This window comes from Anabrus simplex, chromosome 5 (genome assembly GCF_040414725.1).
Source record: "Anabrus simplex isolate iqAnaSimp1 chromosome 5, ASM4041472v1, whole genome shotgun sequence".
NCBI lineage: Eukaryota > Metazoa > Arthropoda > Insecta > Orthoptera > Tettigoniidae > Anabrus > Anabrus simplex.
In genome coordinates this window covers 111029103-111050879 of record NC_090269.1, presented here as the reverse complement: position 1 = coordinate 111050879, position 21777 = coordinate 111029103, and the positions used below count along the sequence as shown (strand labels likewise).

Below are 21777 nucleotides of genomic sequence, written 5' to 3'. Positions count from 1 at the left end.
AGACATTTCCGACAGTTTTCTTGAATTCAAAGTCAGTTATGATAGAGTCTATTGTGGATCTGGTGACCCTACCCTCCTACGTGTAGCAATGAATACCCTTATGCTTGAAGAGTATATTCGTAACTGCTAATCCCATGCTAGCATACAAGTCCAGCAAAGGTTCCCATTCCTATTAGCTTCCATAACTTCCGTACGTTTACCATCATCCTTTCGTATGCTTCAGTTCTATTTCCAACTCTTTGCATTGAAATCGCCTATTAGCACGATCCAATTTTTGCTGTTGACCCTGACTACAAAGTCATTCAATCCTTCATAAGACTCGTCAACTTCATCCTCATCTGACCGAGCTTGATAGCTGCAGTCGCTTAAGTGCGGCCAGTATCCAGTATTCGGGAGATCGTGAGTTCGAACCTCACTGTTGGCAGCCCTGAAGATGGTTATCCGTGGTTTCCCATTTTCACACCAGGCAAATGCTGGGGCTGTACCTTAATTAAGGCCACCGAGCTCGATAGCTGCAGTCGCTTAAGTGCGGCCAGTATCCAGTATTCGGGAGATAGTAGGTTTGAATCCCACTGTCGGCAGCGCTGAAAATGGTTTTCCATGGTTTCCCATTTTCACACCAGGCAAATGCTGGGGCTGTACCTTAATTAAGGCCACGGCCGCTTCCTTCCCACTCCTAGCCCCTTCCTCCCTCATCGTCGCCATAAGACATATCCGTGTCTGTGCGACGTAAAGCAAATAACAAAAAAAAAAAAAAAAACACCTCATCTGTACCCTCATATTAGACAATTCTCTTCCTAATTCCTCTAGCTGCCAAATCTACCCACATCATTCACTCATTTACATGCCTGACAGAAACTATTTTGTGTGCAAGTGTATTCTTGACGAACAGTCCTAACCCACACTCTGCCCTTCCCTTTTTAACCCCCGTCAAGAACACTTTATAGTCTCATATCTCTTCCTCGTTATCTTCCCTTATTCAAATATCATGAACTCCTAACACATCCAGATGCATCCTCCTCTGCTGACTCAGCCAGTTCTACTTTCTTTCTTCCATAAGCCCCATTAATATTGATAGCTCCCCATTGAATTCCATTTTATTCGCCAAGTTGTTTCCAAGGAGTCCGTCGCCTGTCAATTGGGAGTGAGACTCGTAATTCCCATAGGTCCGAGGCTTGCTTAAAATATACTGAGCATGCTCTGTAAAAATGCTAGGAAGCGTGATACTACCCTTACTTACGCATAGTCCAAGTGAGGATTTCTCCTGTAACGGGTTAGGGACCACAGTGGATTGTATAGTCCTAGCCGTCTAAGCACAGGGAAGGCCATGACTCGGAATATGTCCAAGACGCCCACTCCCATTTCATAGCAACTGGTATCCTGACGGTGAGATAGCGGCCGCAGTCTAGAAAGCCAAAATAATGGCCGAGAACACTCGTCTCGTAACCTGCAGGCCTTTGGGCTGAGCAGCGGTCATTAGGTAGGCCTTTCGAGGCTGTTATGCCGTGGTGTTTGGTTTTTACCCCAGGTAGCATTAGGCTCATCAATTGGATTGCTACACCTTTCCAGGACGCTGGCACCTAGTGCACCATTAAGACTGCTCTGTGTCCTCAGAGAGTAAACTCAACCACTGGTACTGCTATTGTAATATTGCTGAAAGATTTGAATTCATAAATGAAATTGCAAAGGAATTATAGTAATATTTCCACTGAGATAGTAAAATAACTCATGATGACAGAAGCAAGGACATGCAGTAAAATATAGAGTAGTCTAAGTACGGAAAACTTTTTTGAAAAAGATAAGCGTACACTGATATGTACATCAAAAAGATGTAACTGAAGACATTTGTGATTAACGTGGTGTTGTAGGGAAGTAAGCATGTTCACTAATTGGTACAGAAGTCCTAAATAATATTACCAATTTTTTTTCAAACCTTCTGATACAAATACTCGTACACTAATATACCATTATTTTTATTTAGCATATGGCTACATCACGAAAAATTAATATTTACAATTATCTTAAATTACAAACTAATATCCATGCCACGAATATAGTCTATTGATCCCTCCGTCATAACCAGGAGTCTATTGGATCACCGAGGAAAGCTCTTGGAGGACGTTCTCGAACTACATGGTGAACAGTCTGCTTTTTTAGTGCCCCAATCATAACTTGGAGAAGTTATTTTTTTCCTCTTGTGCAGGAAGTCAGCACACCTGCCAGTGTTGGTTCTTATTCGGTTCAGAATCGACCAGATCTTGCGTGGCAGTTCAAAGCCAGGTGGCTTGGTCGAGGTGCACAGTATCGTAAGTTGTTCCGGCATAGCATTAAACTGCCATGTTTGTCTTGAGCAGTCTTTAGTATTAAAGCCTTTGCCGACTTTCATACTTGCAGTTTCCAGGGGTGAGTGACAAGAGCGAAGCCTTCCTTTACTGATGGTTGGGATGTCTGGGTGAACAGGGAGGTGAGAATTTTTCTGTACTTTTTTATACTCCCATACAAGTGCTCTTTCCTGCCGCATAAAAGAAGGTGGTATGTGGCTAAGTATGGGTAGGCAGAAAGTAGGTGTAATATACCATTATTTGTAGTGGATTGTGTTAGCAAATGTTTGTGCTTCTGTACACTTCCTGACACAAAATCTGAATGGACCTGTACAGAGAAGAATCAGTGTCAAACTTTGTGTACCGCTTCCTGTGCTGTGGTTTTGTATAATAAAATATTTCTTGTCTTACTCTTTAAAATACAGTTGTCCAATATACACTTCACCAATAAACTTGCATAGTTCTCGTATGTTCTAATGTCGTAATGTCCTCACATCTGTTCATCATGGTTATATGGTGCAGAATGTAAAAGAAAGAACAACCATTCTGAAATTGAATGCTATGTTGTTTGTATTTAGTAATCTGGGGAGAGAATGAATAGGAGGTTTAGGACCATTTAAGTGTCTCGAACCAGGAAATTGAGAAGGCTAGAATGAAGATTAATGTGGAGAAGAGAAAAACTAATAATTACTTGGGAAAATAGACTGAGAAGAGGAAAGATCTTAATTGAAAACTGAGAACTGGATGCTTGGGAAGTGTGCTGTCACAAGACGCAAACATAGAAAATTATCTCAAAGCAAGAATTACACACGCATCAGGATTTTTTTTTTTTTTTTTTTTTTTTTACAAGTTGCTTTACGTTGCACTGACACAGGTTGTTTGGCAACGATGGGATGGGAAAGGGCTAGGAGTGGGAAGGAAGTGGCCGTGGCCTTAATTCAGGCCTGGTGTGAATATGGGAAACCATGGAAAACTATCTTTTGGGCTGCCGACAGTGGGGTTCGAACCCACTATCCCCCAGATACTGGATACTGGCTGCACTTAAGCAACTGTAGCTATCGAGCTCAGTAATCAGGATTCTACCACAGTGTCAGAAGTCTTTTGTGGAAGGATGAAGTGCCTGTTAAGTGCAAGAAAATTATACAGGAGCATTGCAAGGCACAGTACAGTCTGGCTCGTTGGCTGAATGGTCAGCATACTGGCCTTTGGTTCAGAGGGTCCCGGGTTCGATTCCCAGCCGGGTTGGGGATTTTAATTGCTTCTGATTAATTCTTCTGGCTTGGGGATTGGGTGTTTGTGCCCGTCCCAACACTCTCCTCATCATATTCACACAGCACCTTACACTACCAACCACCACAGAAACACGCAATAGTAATTACATCCCTCCATATAGAGTTGGCATCAGGAAGGGCATCCGGCCGTGAAACGGCCAAATCCACATGTGCTACACAGTTCGCACCCGCGACCCCACAGGTGTGGGAAAAGCCGTAGGAAAAGATGAAGAAGAAGAATTTTTTTTTTTTTTTTGCTAGGGGCTTTACGTCGCACCGACACAGATAGGTCTTATGGCGACGATGGGACAGGAAAGGCCTAGGAGTTGGAAGGAAGCGGCCGTGGCCTTAATTAAGGTACAGCCCCAGCATTTGCCTGGTGTGAAAATGGGAAACCACGGAAAACCATCTTCAGGGCTGCCGATAGTGGGATTCGAACCTACTATCTCCCGGATGCAAGCTCACAGCCGCGCGCCTCTACGCGCACGGCCAACTCGCCCGGTAGAAGAAGAATTGAAAGGCACAGTACACTGTATGTTCCTTTCTGTTACATATTGACGCACTGGGCTCCTTTTCCCCTTTTATGTTTGTCCTGAGTTCCTGGACTTTTACCATCTGTATTCATTCTTTTTCTCTTCCTTTATCCTTTGTTTATCGGGCTTTCGTCTTATCGTGTACTTCCCATATTAAGACGGGATATCTGTCAAGATGGCCAAAGCCCACCTTCCTGCTAAAGCTGGGAAGCAGAAATGTGCTCATCAGGGGCTGAGAAAAGATGTAGAAGAATTTTGATTGATGAGGAGAGAACCAAACAGTCAGAAGACATCAGTGCATGAACAGTCCGGCTCCATGGCTAAATGATTAGCGTGCTAGCCTTTGGTCACAGGGGTCCCGGCTTTGATTCCGGGCAGGGTCGGGAATTTTAACCATCATCGGTTAATTCCGCTGGCACGGGGGCTGGGTATACGTGTCATCTTCATCACCATTTCATCCTCATCACAACGCACAGGTCGCGTACAGGCATCACATCAAAAGACCGGCACCTGGCAAGCCAAACATGTCCTCGGACACTCCCAGTACTTATAGCCATGCGCCATTTTATTTCTCTGCATGAACATGTGGAGATTGTCCTTGTCGTCCTTGTCCTTTTGTATTTTCTTTCTATTTCTCCCTTTTCCCCTACCGACTTATTATAATGTTTTTCTTCGTATGTGTTCGTGTCACTGCTCCTGTCTTTCTATATATACAGTAACTTGATTTGCACTTGTTTGTTCCTTTCCATTACTTATAACTGGAGCCCAGATTTCCATGCACTATCAAATCGCAAAATATGCATGCATTCATGCACTCTCATGTTGCGAAACATGCACAATAAACTAGAAAATATGCACTATCAAAATTTAGTTCCTTCTGAAACACTGTTCAACAACTACCATAATTTCTCCAAATTGTCTTTATTTAAGCTCATCCGTTTTGTCTGTCAGCACATTCCTAAGCATAGAAAATGACCTTTCTACATCACAAGAAGTGACAGTTGCATACTTTAATGAAGACATTTGGGACAAAGTGAAGTCCTATTGTACGTCTTTGCATTTCAATTCAAAATCAGGATCTGAACGGATCACTTTCTTAAACTTATCTGTAACTGCCGCAGCTACTTCTCCGTGCGATGATTGCAGTTGAAGTCTTTCAATAACTGCTAACGATTGCCCACTGTGATAATGAAATCGTGTGACGAGTGAGTGTTCCGGGTAGGAAATTTCACGATAACAACGGAAGAGGTGTCATGCAAAACCAAAGTTTGTATGATGCTATCACAGCAATGCGGCTTCACAGGAGTGTGATCCAAGTTTTGCTTAGTTTGTTTAACAGGGACGAAAAATGAGCCGTAATTTAGTAATGCACAATTTAAGGTTCAATTTATAGCAATTTATAACTGGGACATCTTATTCCTAAGAACTGCAGAGGTTGGCGTGGGGACTTCCGGCTTACGTCAATGTTTACTAAGCATGTGGCGGAAGTAATGGAGCAGGAAAAGTGAAAGGACAGAAAGGAGTGGAGGAGGCTTGTTAACCACACCCGGGCGACTGGAGTGGGTCATTGATGATGGTGATGATGTAGCTTATTTAAAAACATGCATTTGCATGGAAATCCGGGCTCTACTTATAACGTATGTGGCAAGTTCTACATCACAAGAAGTGACAGTTGCATACTTTAATGAAGACATTTGGGACAAAGTGAAGTCCTATTGTACGTCTTTGCATTTCAATTCAATTCAAACAGAAAGAAGCCAAATAGAAATTCCTAAACAGTTGCCTAAAAAAAAAGAAACTTGAAAACCTGCAGTACCAGTATGATGACATGAGGAGTGTTATTGGAGTTGAGAGACTTCTGTCTAGAATAGACAGAGATGCTAAAATGTTACAGACACATGATGAAGGAAGGAAGAAACCAGTGTAAAGACGCAGTGGTGGATAGTTCACAGACGAGAGGTGTTGATGAATGCAAGAACAATGGTTAGACAGATAGAGATAGGGACCTTGTTACATATCTGACCCAGGCAGTTGGGAAAGGGTGACAACAGTGATGATGATGATGATGATGATGATGATGATGATCAGTTCTCTTGTGTTAGGACTAGCTGCATTTACATAATTGTTCTAAAAGCATAGAAGTGTGTCTATTTATTGGAAAATGATATGTTAATTTCCATTATATTAACTAGCCATGAAATTTCTATGATAATGTGAGTCTTCCTTTCAGTTTTTCTTCTACTCTGAGGCTTTTAAAAAATTTCAGCTTATCGCTTTTTTGTCAGGAAAGTGTACTTTTCCATAATTCTGACATGTATGACATTTTGTAGTATCTTTTCATTTGTCTTTAATATTTATATTCCTAAAGCTATTGTTTTTGTTTAAAGTTTTCTTTTATTTGTTTGTTTTCCAGGCATGAAATTAGATGCACAACCCTTAACTATTGCCACTGCTGCCATTTTATATCACAGGTTCTTCAAAGAGGCTGATAATAGTGGATATGACAGTTATGTAAGTTCACCTGCTGTTTTCAAATTAATTATTTAATTAATTTCTTATTTATGTGGAAAAATATACACCAGTTAAGTTTCCCACCTATTATTTTGCAGTCTTATACCCACCCAATTTTTCAGGCAACCTACAAGTATTGATTCCTGCTGATGCAAGTGATACATTGCTGACACCATATTCATCTTTCAACACAGGTAGAAACATGGTTGAACGTACTTTATGCTTATCACATCTACCCTAATTTTCGCTGAAAGCCTTCAAAAAAGGGAATACACTGGAAAATGGAAATTATGAACACTGGCTGGTTTAGACTTTTCAAACAGAATGGAAGAAGATATTCTCCCTCAAATTACATTCCTAAAAAGTGTATATTATGAGAATATATTCTGTTTTAACAGTATTGATGTCCAGAATAACTAGAAGTCGGGCATGGCACTGTTTAATCAGCTGAATTTGGTGTCCCAAAAGTTTGACCTACTGTACAAATGTTATAAAAGTCCAGAAAACAAACTCGCCCTTGAGATAGGTTATTGTTAAACTGGAAAACACTTCTAAAGGAGCTTGTTAACTTTAAATTCAAAATACATGCAAGAGATTACACGCGGAACTGAATTACAGTAAAACACTCACCGTCAGTAGGTGTCTGTTACTTTTGAAAGTCTGAGAGGAGATTTCCGAGCTTGAAAATCTCTCTGGATTTCCTTTGCCCTGAAGAAGAATGGACTCTTCAAGTAATGAAATCATTTTGTTTTGATGGACTAAAAACATGCATAACACCAGATATTTTATTGTATCCCAATCTACAACCCAGAACAAAACAGAACAGCATAGTTATTATTTAATAAATGCTTATAATACTCTCGCTACTTGATATTACGCACATGGAAAATTGCTGACACCATATTCATCTTTCAACACAGGTAGAAACATGGTTGAACGTACTTTATGCTTATACTTCAAGCCTACATCTTGTACTTACTTACCTACTGTGGTATGCAGACACGTTTGGCATTACCTGGCGGTTTACTCGCTAACCACGACAGATAAGGTTTTCATTAATTGAGCCGATATCAGATCAGGGCAGTGGTGAATTGACAAAAATGCCAGATTGTTGGAAGGTATTAATAAAAATACATTTAATTGTGAAAAATGTGTGTATTTTACGTAATACATACAAAACATACGAGAAAACTGAATGAATGTATTGAAATAATGCTGGATGTTTCTAAAAAAAACCTCATGGTGCAACAGCCCCAAAGGGCCATGGTCTACCAAGCCCAGAGGCCTGCAGATTATGAGGTGTTGTGTGGTCAGCACAACGAATCCTCTCGGCCGTTATTCTTGGCTCCCTAGACCGGGTGGATATTTCTAGCAAATTAAAACACAGTACATTAGACTTTATTCCATTGGAGTAAAATACTGCTTCTCTTCTTTTGTTTCTTTGTCTAAAATGACACAACACTTTTTGTTTTTTTTTTAATCTCCTCTGCAGACACATTTCCTTTTCCCTGCTTAATGGAGGTTGAGAACAGCTGCTTCTTCTTCTTCCCTGTCATCCTCTCCTTTCTTCTTCAATCTTTGATTATTTTATCATCTCTCAAAAACTTGGTGAACATTGTGTCAAGTTTTTTTAGTGATCATATCTAGCAGCTCATGCAGTTCAGTATCTCCTTTGTTGTTATTATGAACACTGAAAGTTTTCTCATTTTCTCTCTTTCTTTTTTGCTCTAACAGTGTTTATTATATTACCATAAGTTGCCTCATAAACTGTTACTTTCTCAGTTACGAATAAATAATGATAACAAATGTTTAATGTCCATTGTAACTGCTAACAGGTTTAACATATTCCCATGCATTTGCAAGGAAAAAACCCCGCATCTTTTATGTTAATTTTTTAAGGACTTCTTCACGCTGTCATATTTAGACAGAACCTTGTACAGCAAGCTTGTTTTGTAGTACATTTTGACCATTTTGGTCCATTGGGTTGTGATTGTGGTGTTACATTTGGGGTAAAAACATTACACAGATAAAAACATCTTTTGATTTTAAATCACTTGCATCTGGGTGACCTGAATAGTTATTCAAAGTAAATTGGACTTTTTTTCCTTGCAGCAATTTTCATTTCATGAGCATTTTTTTTTTTTCTTTTTGACCAAAGATACAAATATTTCATAGAACTTTCTGCAACTTACTGTAGTCATCCATGCTCTGTTTTGCTTTTTGTAATAAACTGGAAGTTTAATGTTTCTGAAGGCCTTTATTGATCACTTAAAACTCCACTTTACGCAGACACCAGTTGCATTTTAATAAAATATGAAAGTGATTCTGCCCTTAGCCACTTTTCCTTCTGGCATATCTAGCTTCAGCACGATGAACAAATATCCTTTTTGTCAAAAGCCAGTGAAGCAAACCAATCTCATCTGCATTGTAGACTTATTTGGGAATTAGGAATGAGTTCCTTAACGATGTTCAGAAATTTCTCTTTGTATGGTTCAACTGTGTCAACATCAGATGACAGCTTTTTGCCTGTCATACTCAGCAACCAAATTCTGAGATTTCAAAAAAAAATTCAACCGACCTTCACTGGTTTGAAAATCATATTTCTGCCCTACATTTCTGTGGAAAAATATTACTTTTCCCGTCAGAATTTTGCCAGAAATAGGTATGCCTATTATTATACTCTTGAAGGAACCAAATGTACAAACAATCCTCAAAATGAGGAGAAAATTGTTCGTTTTAAATGTTTTTATGACTTTTTCACATTTTCATTGTGTTAAAGGAAAGATAATATTCTCACTGCACTTTCTTATATCATGTTTTGTCATCATCATCATCATCATCATCATTTCCCCTTATCCAGCTCCTGCCGGGTTGGGGTATTTATGGCACTTCTCCATCTTCTTCTTTCCTTCCACCATTCCTCTTCCATGATCTTGTCCCAATCTAAGTTTTGTCTTCTTATGCCACTCTTCACTTATTCAATCTAACTTGTTCTAGGTATTCCTCTTGCTCTCTTGCCCTCGCACTTTGCCTCCAGCATCTGTCTTGGAATTCTATTCTCCTCCATCCTCTTTACATGTCAAAACCACCTTAGTTTATTCTTTTCAACTCTCTCATTTAGCTTTCCTGTCCCAACTTCCTTCCTAACATCTTCATTCCTCACTGTCTTTCCTTCTTAGGAATTTCATCTCACTGGCTTGAATTCTACTCTCTTGCCTGCTAGTCAAATTCCAAGTCTCAGCTGCATAAGTCAGTGTGAGTACATAGTACATTGTGTACATTAGCTCTTTACTTTTCCTTGGTACTTCTTTGCTCCAAACGAGTTTTCTTACACTTTGGTAGAATGCATTATCCTACTATACTCTCCTGCTAATCTCCATCCCCACCCTAGCATTTTGCATGAATTCACTTCCTAGATATTTAAAGCTGTCCACAATTTCCAGACTCTGACTTCCAATTTTCAAAGCGCCCTTTCCTAGCCTTTCCCCTCTCGACATCACCATAGTCTTGCTTTTCTCTGTACTGATTTTCAAGCCAGCCTTCTCAATTTTTTCCTTCAGTACATCTAATTGTTGTTGCATTTCTTTGCTGTTCTTTCCCCAGATCACATCATCATCTGCAAATAGCAGTATCTTCATCTTTTTTATCTCCATAGGCTTCCTTTGTTTCCTTTACAATTTCGTCCATGACCATAATAAACAAAAGAAGTGACAGCACACTCCCCGTCTTAGTCCAGTCTTATTCCTAAACTATTCTTCTTTCCACCTGGGGTCAGTACTCTGCTCACACTGTGCTTGCACCATTTCTAACATTTCTCCTCCGAGTCGTCTTTTTTTAACCATGATTTCCCTAACCTTCTCACTGGAGACACTATCATATGCCTTTTCTATATCCATGAAAGTCATGAACAGGTCCTTTCCATGTTCCTAGTTCTTTTCCATCAGCTGTCTCATGCTAAAGATTGGGTCCTCTGTAGATCTTCCACTCTTGAAGCCATATTGCTCCTCTGGTAACTCTCCTTCAAACTTTCTTCTCATTCTTCTTTCTAATATCCTTTCCAGTATTTGAACTACCTGTGATATAAGTGTGATTTCCTCTATACAATTACCACAAACTTTCTTGTCCCCTTTCTTAAACATTGGTATTATTATCCCATTTTTCCAGTCTTCTGGTACACATTTGTGTTTCCACATACACTTTAGTAGTCAGTAAAACCATTGCATACAATCAGGTCCAACAGCCTTTATCATTATAACACTGATTTCATCCATTCCTGTTGCTTTTCCCATCTTCATCTTTTGTACCGCTAACTCCATCTCCCACATTGTTACACCATCCTGTTGTTGTTGAGTCCTCACACTGTATTGCTTCTGTCTCCCCTGTAGAGTTGTTCACATTCAATAGGTTATCAGAATACTCCTTCCATCTTCTCTTTATCTCTTCTGGGCGTGTTAACAGTTCCCCATATTCCTTTTTCACCAGCTTCTTATAAGTCCATACAGCATCCTTTTACTGCCACTTACATCTGCTTCCATCTTTAGTGTAAATTCTTCCCAACTCCTCTTCTTTTCTTCTACCACCTTCTTACCAGAAACCAGTTCCTTAATGATGATCAGAAATTTATCTCTGCATGGTTCAACTGTGTCAAAATCAGATGACAGCTTTTTGCCTGTCATACTCAGCAACCAAATTCCAAGATTTAAAAAAATTAAACTGACCTCACTGGCTTTACAAATTTGATTTTTTTCTCAGTTTGTTTTACATCACACTGACACAGATAAGTCTTATGGTGACGATGGGATGGGAAAGGTCTAGGAGTGGGAAGGAACCGTCCGTGGCCTTAATTAAGGTACAGCCCCAGCATTTGTCTGGTATGAAAATGGGAAACCACAGAAAACCATCTTCAGAGCTGCTGACAGTGGGGCTTGAACGCACTATCTCCTGGATGCAAGCTCACAGCTACGCACCCCTAACCGCATGGCCAACTCACCCAGTACAAATTTGATGATGATGCTTGTTGTTTAAAGGGGCCTAACACCTAGGTCATCAGCCCCTTAATGGCACGCTTTTACACAGTTACAGTTCTATCATGGATTGACTATGGTAGTGCAGTGTATGGGTCGGCATCAAGAACTGTGCTGAACCTTGTAGATAGATACACCATAGTGGAGTCAGGCTGGCAACCAGAGCTCTCCGTATTAGCCCCGATTCCCAGTCTACTTGCTGAAACGTGAGTTCCATCTTCATGATGAAGACAGCAGCAGATACTCGTCACGTACACTACCCAAATTCGTAAAATGGCACAACGTCCAGGCTACTCTTTAATAACCAATACCACTAGCAGTATGAAAACCAGCCAAATGCCACACAACCAGTTGTGTCGTAAGTTGGATGTGGCTATCAGCAGTACCTGTAGCAAGGTACCTTCATGTCTAGTTCCATAACCAAATGTATGGCTAGATCTATACCATGGCCCAAAGGTGAACACAGACGCCTCTGTTCATCGGAGGTGTTTCTGCGACTTTGTTGACCAATGTCTGGATGTGCGACTCTGGACGGTTCTAAGATAGGAGGGAATGTTGGATGTTCGTTCATTTCCGATGGTGTCAGCACCAAGATCTCCCTTCTAAGTATCTGTAGTATATACTGTATAGTGCAGAGCTCTTTGCCATCATAGAACATTTGCAGTTTGTGCTGAGGCACCAACAAGGCCACTTTCTCATGTGTACCAACTCGTTGGCCCGGTTTCTTCAACGAATGTTGAATGTTAACTCTGCTGTTAAGAAGACTTAACACATAATTTAACAAAATGGTCATCTCATCAAGAATTTTTAACTCTAACAAATTGTTAATACTTATGTTAAATTAACCTGGCAGCAGCCCTGTCTTAAACTTCCTAACAGCTGCTAAAATTTCAAAATGGAGGCGTTTAGAAGATGTTTGAAGCTTTACTGCTGTATGAAGGATATTTATAAACTAAAGAAGGCAAAGGACGACCTATACTAAGAAATAATGACTTTTTAGAGTTGTCAGAAGAAAGATTTCTAATTACCAAAACCATAATGAACAAGGTAGTAGACGATATTGTAAATAGGTTAGAGTTTCCAACAGATTGAAACTTATCAGTCTCTTCAGTATAGTAGTTGATTGTAGATTTTACAAGGAGAGGTCAGTCCCTGCGTCCAATCGATTTCAACAAGCCTAATGTACTTGTTGGGGGATACTCAACAGTAACTCGTGTATAAGGGTTTAGGTCAGTACTCTTTCGTTTTCAAAGAAAATGAGAACAAATGTCATGAGGCAGGATCCACTTACGACCACTTGGAGGTGATAGAACACGAAAATGCGAACACATTTTACTTAAACTTGTCAGGTCCGTAACCTAATAATTTCAGAAAAATTGATGAATCCCCCGATTCTAATGCAATGCGTATATACTTGAAGAGTTGCGACACAGACAAGTGGAGCAGTGGCCGAGTGGTCATCATACTTGTGTGCGAACTGCGACAACATGAGTTCGAGTCCCGCCATAACCATATTTTTTTAAATACAAATTAAATTATTGTTTCAGGGAATGTGAAGGTAAAAATGTGATTAAAAATAATAATCAAATTGCAGTGGAACTTTATTTTCTACCTCAAATTAACATATATATACAGAGAAAGAGATCCAGCAGTACCTGTGAGAACGTTTAGGCCTACCTATTGTAACAGTAAATATGGTACTTGGATGCGCATGAGAAACGCAGGGTGTGTACCGTTCTGCTTGAAGTGCCTACAGAAGGAGATGGTTTTTCTTTGAAAAAAAAAATTCTTAAGTTTTTTTTCTGAATTTATTAATAAGTTCAAAATTATATCACCTCTGTAGAGAAGAAATAGTGGGAAGTGTTCTTTCCTCGTCCTAGGGTTGGCGATGTCCTGGAATTCCGGCTGCTCCTCCTCTCTGCACCATTGAACCATCATTCCTCTCTCGATGGAAGTTCTTGAAGATCTTGAATTTCTAGAAGATCCATGCGGTGTAGAAGTAAGGGCGTTGAAACAGACCATCTAAATGATAAACGTGAACGAACACCGTTAAGCCTTGGATGTGTTAATATGAAAGGCGGCCTCTGCACAGATGAGAAAAGAATATGGTAACGGTTTCAACAAGGTTTATAACACATAAGAACTGTATAACTGAAGAATTATCACACAGTAGAATGTCACTGAAATCTATCCCGTGTTATGTCATTAATCATTTGAAATGAATTCTATGCGGCAAAATGTCACTAAGTTCGAATAAGCACACAAGTTTAACTATCGGAAATTAAACTCATAAAGTGAATAGCCACTAGAAACTTATCGTCGAATGTCAATAAAGTCAACCTAATAAATAGCCACCTAAAGTTTGTGATACTTGGCATAATCTGAAGTTATTCCACACGACATATTTCTTAGTCTGAACACTGTTCAATGTAATCAATTGGATTGAAATGAAATAAGAATCTTTCACTCGTGAAGTTAATCTTGTTCACGCATGTTAATGAAAAATAAAGTGAGGTTGATCATTTATCAACAGTCCTTAGTTCGAATGTTCGTAGAATTGAAAATGCACAGTTCAAATACATAGTCTACAGTCCATCATCTACAAAATATTTACACAGTTTAGAGAATTATCTCCACGCGAAATTGTAAGTTAGTAACGTAGTCATCAAGTTCAAGTTAATTCTGTACTCAATCACCTGTTAATGTTTGCCACTTGAGTAATTCGAAGTTAAAGCACAGTCACGTCAATGAGATTTCCCGAAATATTCAATTACATTGTAAGGAGCAGAGACTGTTCCAAATCCTATCACTGTCCACAACATTAACTTTGAATTATGAGCACTGGGAAAAATAATCGCAAGTCTTAGACATTCATTCAGAATAAACAATCACTTGAAAATATTAAGAGTTTGTTGAAGCACAATTTATGTCGCTCTCCGTTGTAGCAGAATTCTATCATTCACGAGTTCAAGAAAATTGTGTAAGTCCACACTCAACGCTACGGAGTTAAAGTCCAGGACTCGGCGAAATATGAATCACTTCACGTCGTATCGCAGTCCTCACGAGCCGACCGCTCGCTGCTAGCTGCACGAACTCCACTGCGATACACACTGGTCTGCTAAGGTAAGCATCTCTGCATTTATACCCGATCCACGCCAAAATATGCCTTCACATCTTACTCCACAACTTCGTCGTCTCTCGTCGGATTTCTATCAAACCTTGTAGGAATGAAGATAAAATATCGGGCTACATGATGATGTGGTTGATTTTGTCTAGTTATTATCGTGGGAAAAGTTATTAACCGAAGAAACTCAAGGAACATGCCATACTGATCTAGGCTCTCTCCGTGTTACGGGGAGGCAGGCTGTGACGTCATTCCGCTCTACTTCACACACAGCTGTCTGTCTTCCGCTGCTGGGCCGGCGCATAACGCGAAGTTTTAAATTTAATTACGGGGACTTTGTTCCATACCGCTGTTCCCGGCTGTTTATTTTGTACAACAATTATAGCTGCGACACGACTCGAACCCACGCCTACGAAGTTCGCAGACAGGTACGATGACTCGTATGCCACCACTGCGTTCGACTGTGATGTAACTCCCAAGTATATATGCCTTGCATTGGAATCGGGGATTCATCAATTTTTCAGAAGCTATTAGGTTGCGGACCTGACATGTTTAAGTAAAATTTGTTCGCCTTTTAGTGTTCTATCATGTCCACTTTGTCCAAAGCGGATTCTGTGTAATGACATCTGACCTCATTAAAAAAAAAAAAAAAAAAAAAAAAAGAAAGTGTATTGACTTAAACCTTTATACACGAGTTACTGTTGAGTGTCTCCCCATAGATACATTGAAGCTTGGTGAAATTGGTTGACTGCACGGTTTGTCCTCTATTTGTTAAATATTATGCTTGAGGCACCTTATCATTTAATTGTAGGCGACTATGTTCACGAGTGCAAGAAAAGAGTGTATAGAATCCTGCCAAGAATTCCTGCTGCCATTGCAGTATTAACAAGGCATTACATTATTTTCCCCACAATAAAAGAATGCCTGAAAATCATTCAAAACGTATCAATTATCACATATTCCTGGTGATGTAGGAGCCTTAGATTGCACTCCTATAAGAATAGGCTATATCATATGTTGTGATATAACAGTCCGTTATTTCATTTTTTAAGCACACTCGCGTAATTTTAAATTAAAACTATAACAACATTTGTCTCGCGTTCATCATAATAACGCTTTTGTTGCCTCTTACTTGACATCTTTACGTCTTAACGGTCTCCGCTAACCACAACCTATAATAATGTCAATCATGTGTCTGTGTGACAAAATACTATTTCAACATACCACTAGGAGCGCTTTATGTAAAGAAACAAAAGATGCTCACTGCCAAATGCGTTCAGAAATCTCACGGAAATGTGTTAAATTGTCTTTAACAATTGTTTCGTAACAAATGTTGGAAATGTGTTCGTGAAACAGGGTACTTTTAAACGAAGTGTTAAATTAATAACAATTGATAGTTAACATTTGTTAAATAAAATTTAACACAGAGTTGAAGAAACCGGGCCATTAAGTTCTCTGTAGTTTACAAATAAAAAGTATTTATATAACACTCCTTTTCAAACAAAACAACCATCTATATTAGATATCTATACATGTTTCAGTCTATTTAAAGGCCATCCTCAGTAGAAGCTCAATGTATGCAAACAAATTAAAAACCCTGATGAAGTGTTTGGAATTAAAATACAATGATCATGATTGATAAAGTAAAAACATGTTGGTAGAAAATCCTCTCATCTAAAAACTCGTTTGATTGACATAAAACTTGCTAATTTTTTTTTTTTTTTTAATGGAACACTGTGTTGAGCAGCATAGTGAGACCGTCAGTAAAGGGAATGATAAGTGTGTGTCATTTGTAATGGCAAAAAGTGAATGAATGGATGAAACAAAAAAAATCAAAAATATTGCATGACAAGAAAAGGCTCAATCAACTTACTCGTTAAAAGGCCGTCGTCTGAAATGGTACAACCTTGTCGGTCTCACTTGTATGTCAGTAATCGGGAGATAGTGGGTTCGAGCCCCGCTGTCGGCAGCCCTGAAGATGGTTTTCCGTGGTTTCCCATTTTCACACCAGGCAAATGCCGGGGCTGTACCTTAATTAAGGCCACGGCCGCTTCCTTCCACTTCCTAGGCCTTTCCTATCCCATCATCGCCATAAGACCTATCTGTGTCGGTGCGATGTTAAGCAAATAGCAAAAAAAAAAAAAAAGCTTGTGTGTAGCTTACAGCGTGTCAGAGCTGATGTGGTTGGGTGGGAAAGCGGAAAGGGAAGGAGGAGGGGTAAGGTACGGAAGGGGGATATTGAGGAAAGGGCGGGTCCAGTTCTGGAACGTCAGTAGTGAAACTCATTTTTCTTAGTAAATTGTTGACAGATGAGGAGGACAAAGGTTTCTAATAAAACATTTTTCTTCTCGTTGATTTCATTCAGGTTGTGTGAGGAATTGTTATATTGGTCAATGAAATGAAAATATTCTCCAGTATAACATGCAAAGTTCTCTGTAGTCTGTTGTTACATGTTTCCCACAACACCGTCCGACTCGTTGGCTGAACGGTCAGCTTACTGGCCTTCGGTTCAGAGGGTCCCGGGTTCGATTCCCGGCCGGGTCGGGGATTTTAACCTTAATTGGTTAATTCCAATGGCACGGGGGCTGGGTGTATGTGTTGTCTTCATCATCATTTCATCCTCATCACGACGCGCAGGTCGCCTACGGGAGTCAACTCGAAAGACCTGTACCTGGCGAGCCGAACATGTCTTCGGACACTCCCGGCACTAAAAGCCATACGCCATTTCATTTCATTTCCCACAACACCACTTGGTGCAGCAAATTCATGACCTTCTAGCCAGATTGTGCGATGTTGGCACTCGAATCACCTTGTCCTTTCATGTTTTCTTTCTATTTCCCTTTCCTCCCACACTGACCTGTCATTGTGTTTTTCCTGTTGTGCGTTCCTTTCATTGTTCTTGCTTTCTCTATACGACTTAACATTTTGAATGATAACTTCTCCCATTTACATGCTATTCGAATTCCTCCCTTGTTTTACAGTTGATTGCATCCACCACCTTGTACCTTGCTGGAAAAGTGAAGGATGATCCCTTGAAAATTCGAGATGTAATAAATGTTACTCACAATACATTAAATAGGGGAGCTGCTCCTTTAGAACTTGGAGATGAATATTGGAACATGCGTGATGCTATTGTGCAAGCAGAACTTCTCATCATGAGGATGCTTAAGTTTGAAGTTACACTGGTACATCCTCACAAGGTAAGGATATTTCCCTTTAAATTTTAGATTTTGATGATGATGATGATGATGATGATGATGATGATGATGATGATGATGATGCTTGTTTAAAGGGGCCTAACATCTAGGTCATCGGCCCCTAATGGTACAAAATGTAATGATAATTTAAAAGTCCAAAATCATCCACTAACCAGAATTCAAAACGTGATGATGAAGAATGAATGGGGGAATATGAATTTAAAACAATCAGTGGACCCAACCTGCAATGCCCCACATTCCCAAAAACTATCGTAAAACAATAGTATTACTGACCAAGGGACTGTTTCTAAAGCACAATCCTGAATTTATGATGCTTGTTGTCTAAAGAGGTTCAAAATCCATGTCATCAGCCCCTCATATAGTACTTATTGCTAGTAAAGTAGAACCATGATATTTGTCATGTTGTGCTACTAATCAAAAGTAGCATAGATTTACGGTATTCCACAGATTATGGTACTACTCACAGGTAGTGTAATACGTTCATGTAATGCAGACCTATTGTGTTCCTCACATATGTGTACTAATCACAGGAACTCAAACTATCCCGTGGTGTTCCTCACATAGTGGGTACCAATCATAGGCAACACAGGCCCACGGTGTCGCTCATATAGTGGTACTAATCATAGGCAACGCCCAGACCTATGACATTTCTCACATAATGGTACTAATTACAAGCAACGTAAGCCCGTGGTGTTCCTCATGTAATGGTACTAATCACAGGTACTGTAAATCCCGTCCTGATTCACACTCTGTTGCTACTAATCACAAACCTATTATGTACCTAACATAGTGGTACTACTCGCAAGTAAAGGCGACCTATGGTGTTCCCCGCGTGATAGTACTAATTACAAGTAGTTTCATGGTTCAAATTCGATAATTGCTTGGTCGCCCCTTACGACAGGCAGGGGTTACCGTGGGTGTATTCTTCCTGTCCATCCCCCACCCATGGGGGTTGTGTGTTTGGTCCGCGAGAGCTATTTATTTTGCTCAAGTTCACTGGCAAGCTGGTTTGGTCCCCCCTATCCGCCACCTGGGATGCGCCACGTGGGAGTATCACCTCTCCCCCTTCTATGCCAGCATAGTAGGTTCATGGTTTAGATTTTGATTCCCATAAGGAATTCTCTATGGAAATCAAAATCTACACTTCTGATGGCCTATCAGGCATCAATTTTTGGCATTGGCATTGGCACTGCCGATGGCTCCAAGCAGCGTATGTAGTGGCCCCTACTGTATACACTAGCCACACGTCTTCGTAGGTGTGCTAGTTAGCAACTGATGAGCCCATATTGTCACACAGGGACGAAACGCTGGCAACCAAAAAATGAGTTAGCGGGAAATTTATTTCATTTATATAGAAAGTATAACATTTAGTTTAGCGGAACTGGCTTTTATGTTTCTTTCTTATCTCTTTTTACTATCATCTTACATGACCATCATCACTGTTGCATCATTTTAGGAACTAGTACAGTGGATTTTTGTATGTCCATCCATTGGGTGTGGGAGATGCTATACTCTCACTGTTGGTCAGATCAGAGAAAGCACTGTTGCATAGCTGATATGAGGTCCAGTAAATTCCCAGACTGATCTCATAAATAGTTGATTATGTAACTTAAACATTGGACCCCAAAACCTTCAATGTAATCCGCTTTTGAGGCTAGACATCAATGGCATCGGCAGTGCCACATTCGGAAATATTCAGGGAAATAGTTTTCCTACAATATGTTCGAAACAAACGGCATTTCAGTTTGAATTTTCTCTATCATCTGTAATTTTTGCCACTTCAGTTGCCATTTTAGTTCTAGGAATAGAAAGAAGATTGAGCAAATAGGATGGATGTGGCACCTGGATCACGTTGTTCCTGACCAAAAACCGTCAAGTCCGGAGAACAGTATGGGCAGGTGCATTGTCGTGGTGAATGAGCCATGTGATATTTCACAATGAATCGGTTGCTTCTTCCTTACATCTCCTGGAGACGTTTCAAAACTTTAATGTATCATCATTAACTGTTTGACCATGTGGAACAACTCCTTTCTGATCAAAGGTGTTGCTTTTGACTTGCCTCTTTTTCTTTGCTTGAGATGACTCCAGACTTTTCCAATGACTAGACGGTTGTGTTCTGAGTCATAAGCATAACCCCAGGTTTCATCACCTGCAAAGACATTTTAAAGGAAGGTGGGATCATTGGCAGCTTGTTCTTTGGGGACCGAGCAAACTTCAAGTCCTCATTGCTTTTCGTCATCACTCAGGAGTCTGGGCACGAACTTTGATGCAACTTGTTAGATGTTGAAGTTACCTGTTAGAATTTTTTGGCGGGTTCTATGATTGATTCTCACTAGTACACTGACTTTATCAGTTGTCCGACGACTGCTTTCACAGATGGTCTGACACGTATACAATCATTTCTGACGTTGAAATGAAAACAGGGTGACGCACATCATCATCAGTCAGTTTTCTTTCCAGTCCCATCCATCTCCTTAAAAGTGGAAAAACTTTTCTGATATTTGGGAACATTCCCTAGCCTGCTCCTCTCCCCAAAAGCTCATTTTCAGCATTTCATAACATTCTGAAACTGTTTTCCCTAGCTTGAAACGAAATTTGATGCCAACGTGCTCTTCGCATAAATCCTCCATTTCACTGTTTTCAGAGAGCAGATAGCACATAGTTAACAAACACAAGTGTAGCATCACATCCAATACACAGAACAGCGCTAACCATTCATAGCACTGTTTGGGTGGGCAACTATGATAACATGGCTCACTTTCTTCGGTTTTAGTGACTCCAGACTTTTCCATTGACTATTTGTTTTTTGGGTCATAAGCATAAGCCCTGGTTTCATCACCTACAAAAATATTTGAAAGAAAGGTGGAATCATTGGGAAGTACGTTCCAGGAATTAAATGGCCAGACCTCATGTCATGATCATAAAAGGAATGTACACAAAGATTTAATGAAATTATTCTTTATGTCTCAGATTAAAGAGTAGGGTGTAGATTTTTTTTAAGCAGGGGGTAGTTTAGAGCAAGTATTTAAAAATGATCTAGTAACAGTCACGCTTTAACATGAGAACTAAAATCCTATAAATATAACACGTCATACTTTGCTCTAGACTTTCATGTAACTTGTTTAAAAAAATCAGGTTGTGGCATTCATTGTGCTGCTATTGAAATCAATTTGAGCTATGCTGAGAGTAAAGTATTGCCAGAGTGGGCCTGTTGATTTGACTGCCATTTCACTGGATAACCGAACCTGTTAGTGACCCTTATCAATGGCTAGTAATGATAGATACTCGATTCGTTTGATTCCATTCATGTTACTGAACTAATACAGTGACCTGATTACCAACACTTCAGAATCGCCATTCTTATTACATATGTGTTCAGTGGTAGGTAGCAGCAACAACATTCAATGCTCACTGCTCCCATCTAGTCATTCTATGAACTGCTTTTCTATGCATATCCAGCCTTCCAATTCAGGTTTCTCTTGCAGACAAACTTCTTCACATCAAGTTTTGATGTTACAAAGCTTTTCCCCTTAGTGACAACTTCATTAAGTAAGTATACAAAATTAGATGTAAAAATATCTGTCCACGTACTACTGATGATCTCGTGATTCGATGATTGAATTCTTGTGTGATAATGCAATATAATTTAAGAATCTCATATTTGGGTTGTTCCATATTGGACTTTACAGTAAAGAAATATATGGGAGCCGATGACCTAGATGTTAGGCCCCTTTAAACAACAAGTATGATCATCATCAAGAAATATATGTAATTA

The 21777-nt window shown here is 39.8% G+C and overlaps 1 protein-coding gene across 4 annotated transcripts in view; it reads left to right on the top strand.

The window, feature by feature from the left end:
- Positions 1-21777, top strand: part of koko (cyclin-Q) — a 109589-nt gene that overhangs the window by 39527 nt on the left and 48285 nt on the right. For all 4 annotated transcript variants that reach the window (XM_067148297.2, XM_067148300.2, XM_067148298.2 and 1 more), the window contains 2 exons: positions 6539-6636; positions 17766-17984. In XM_067148297.2, coding sequence (XP_067004398.1) covers positions 6539-6636; positions 17766-17984 — 317 coding nt within the window. The remainder of the gene's footprint in view (positions 1-6538; positions 6637-17765; positions 17985-21777) is intronic.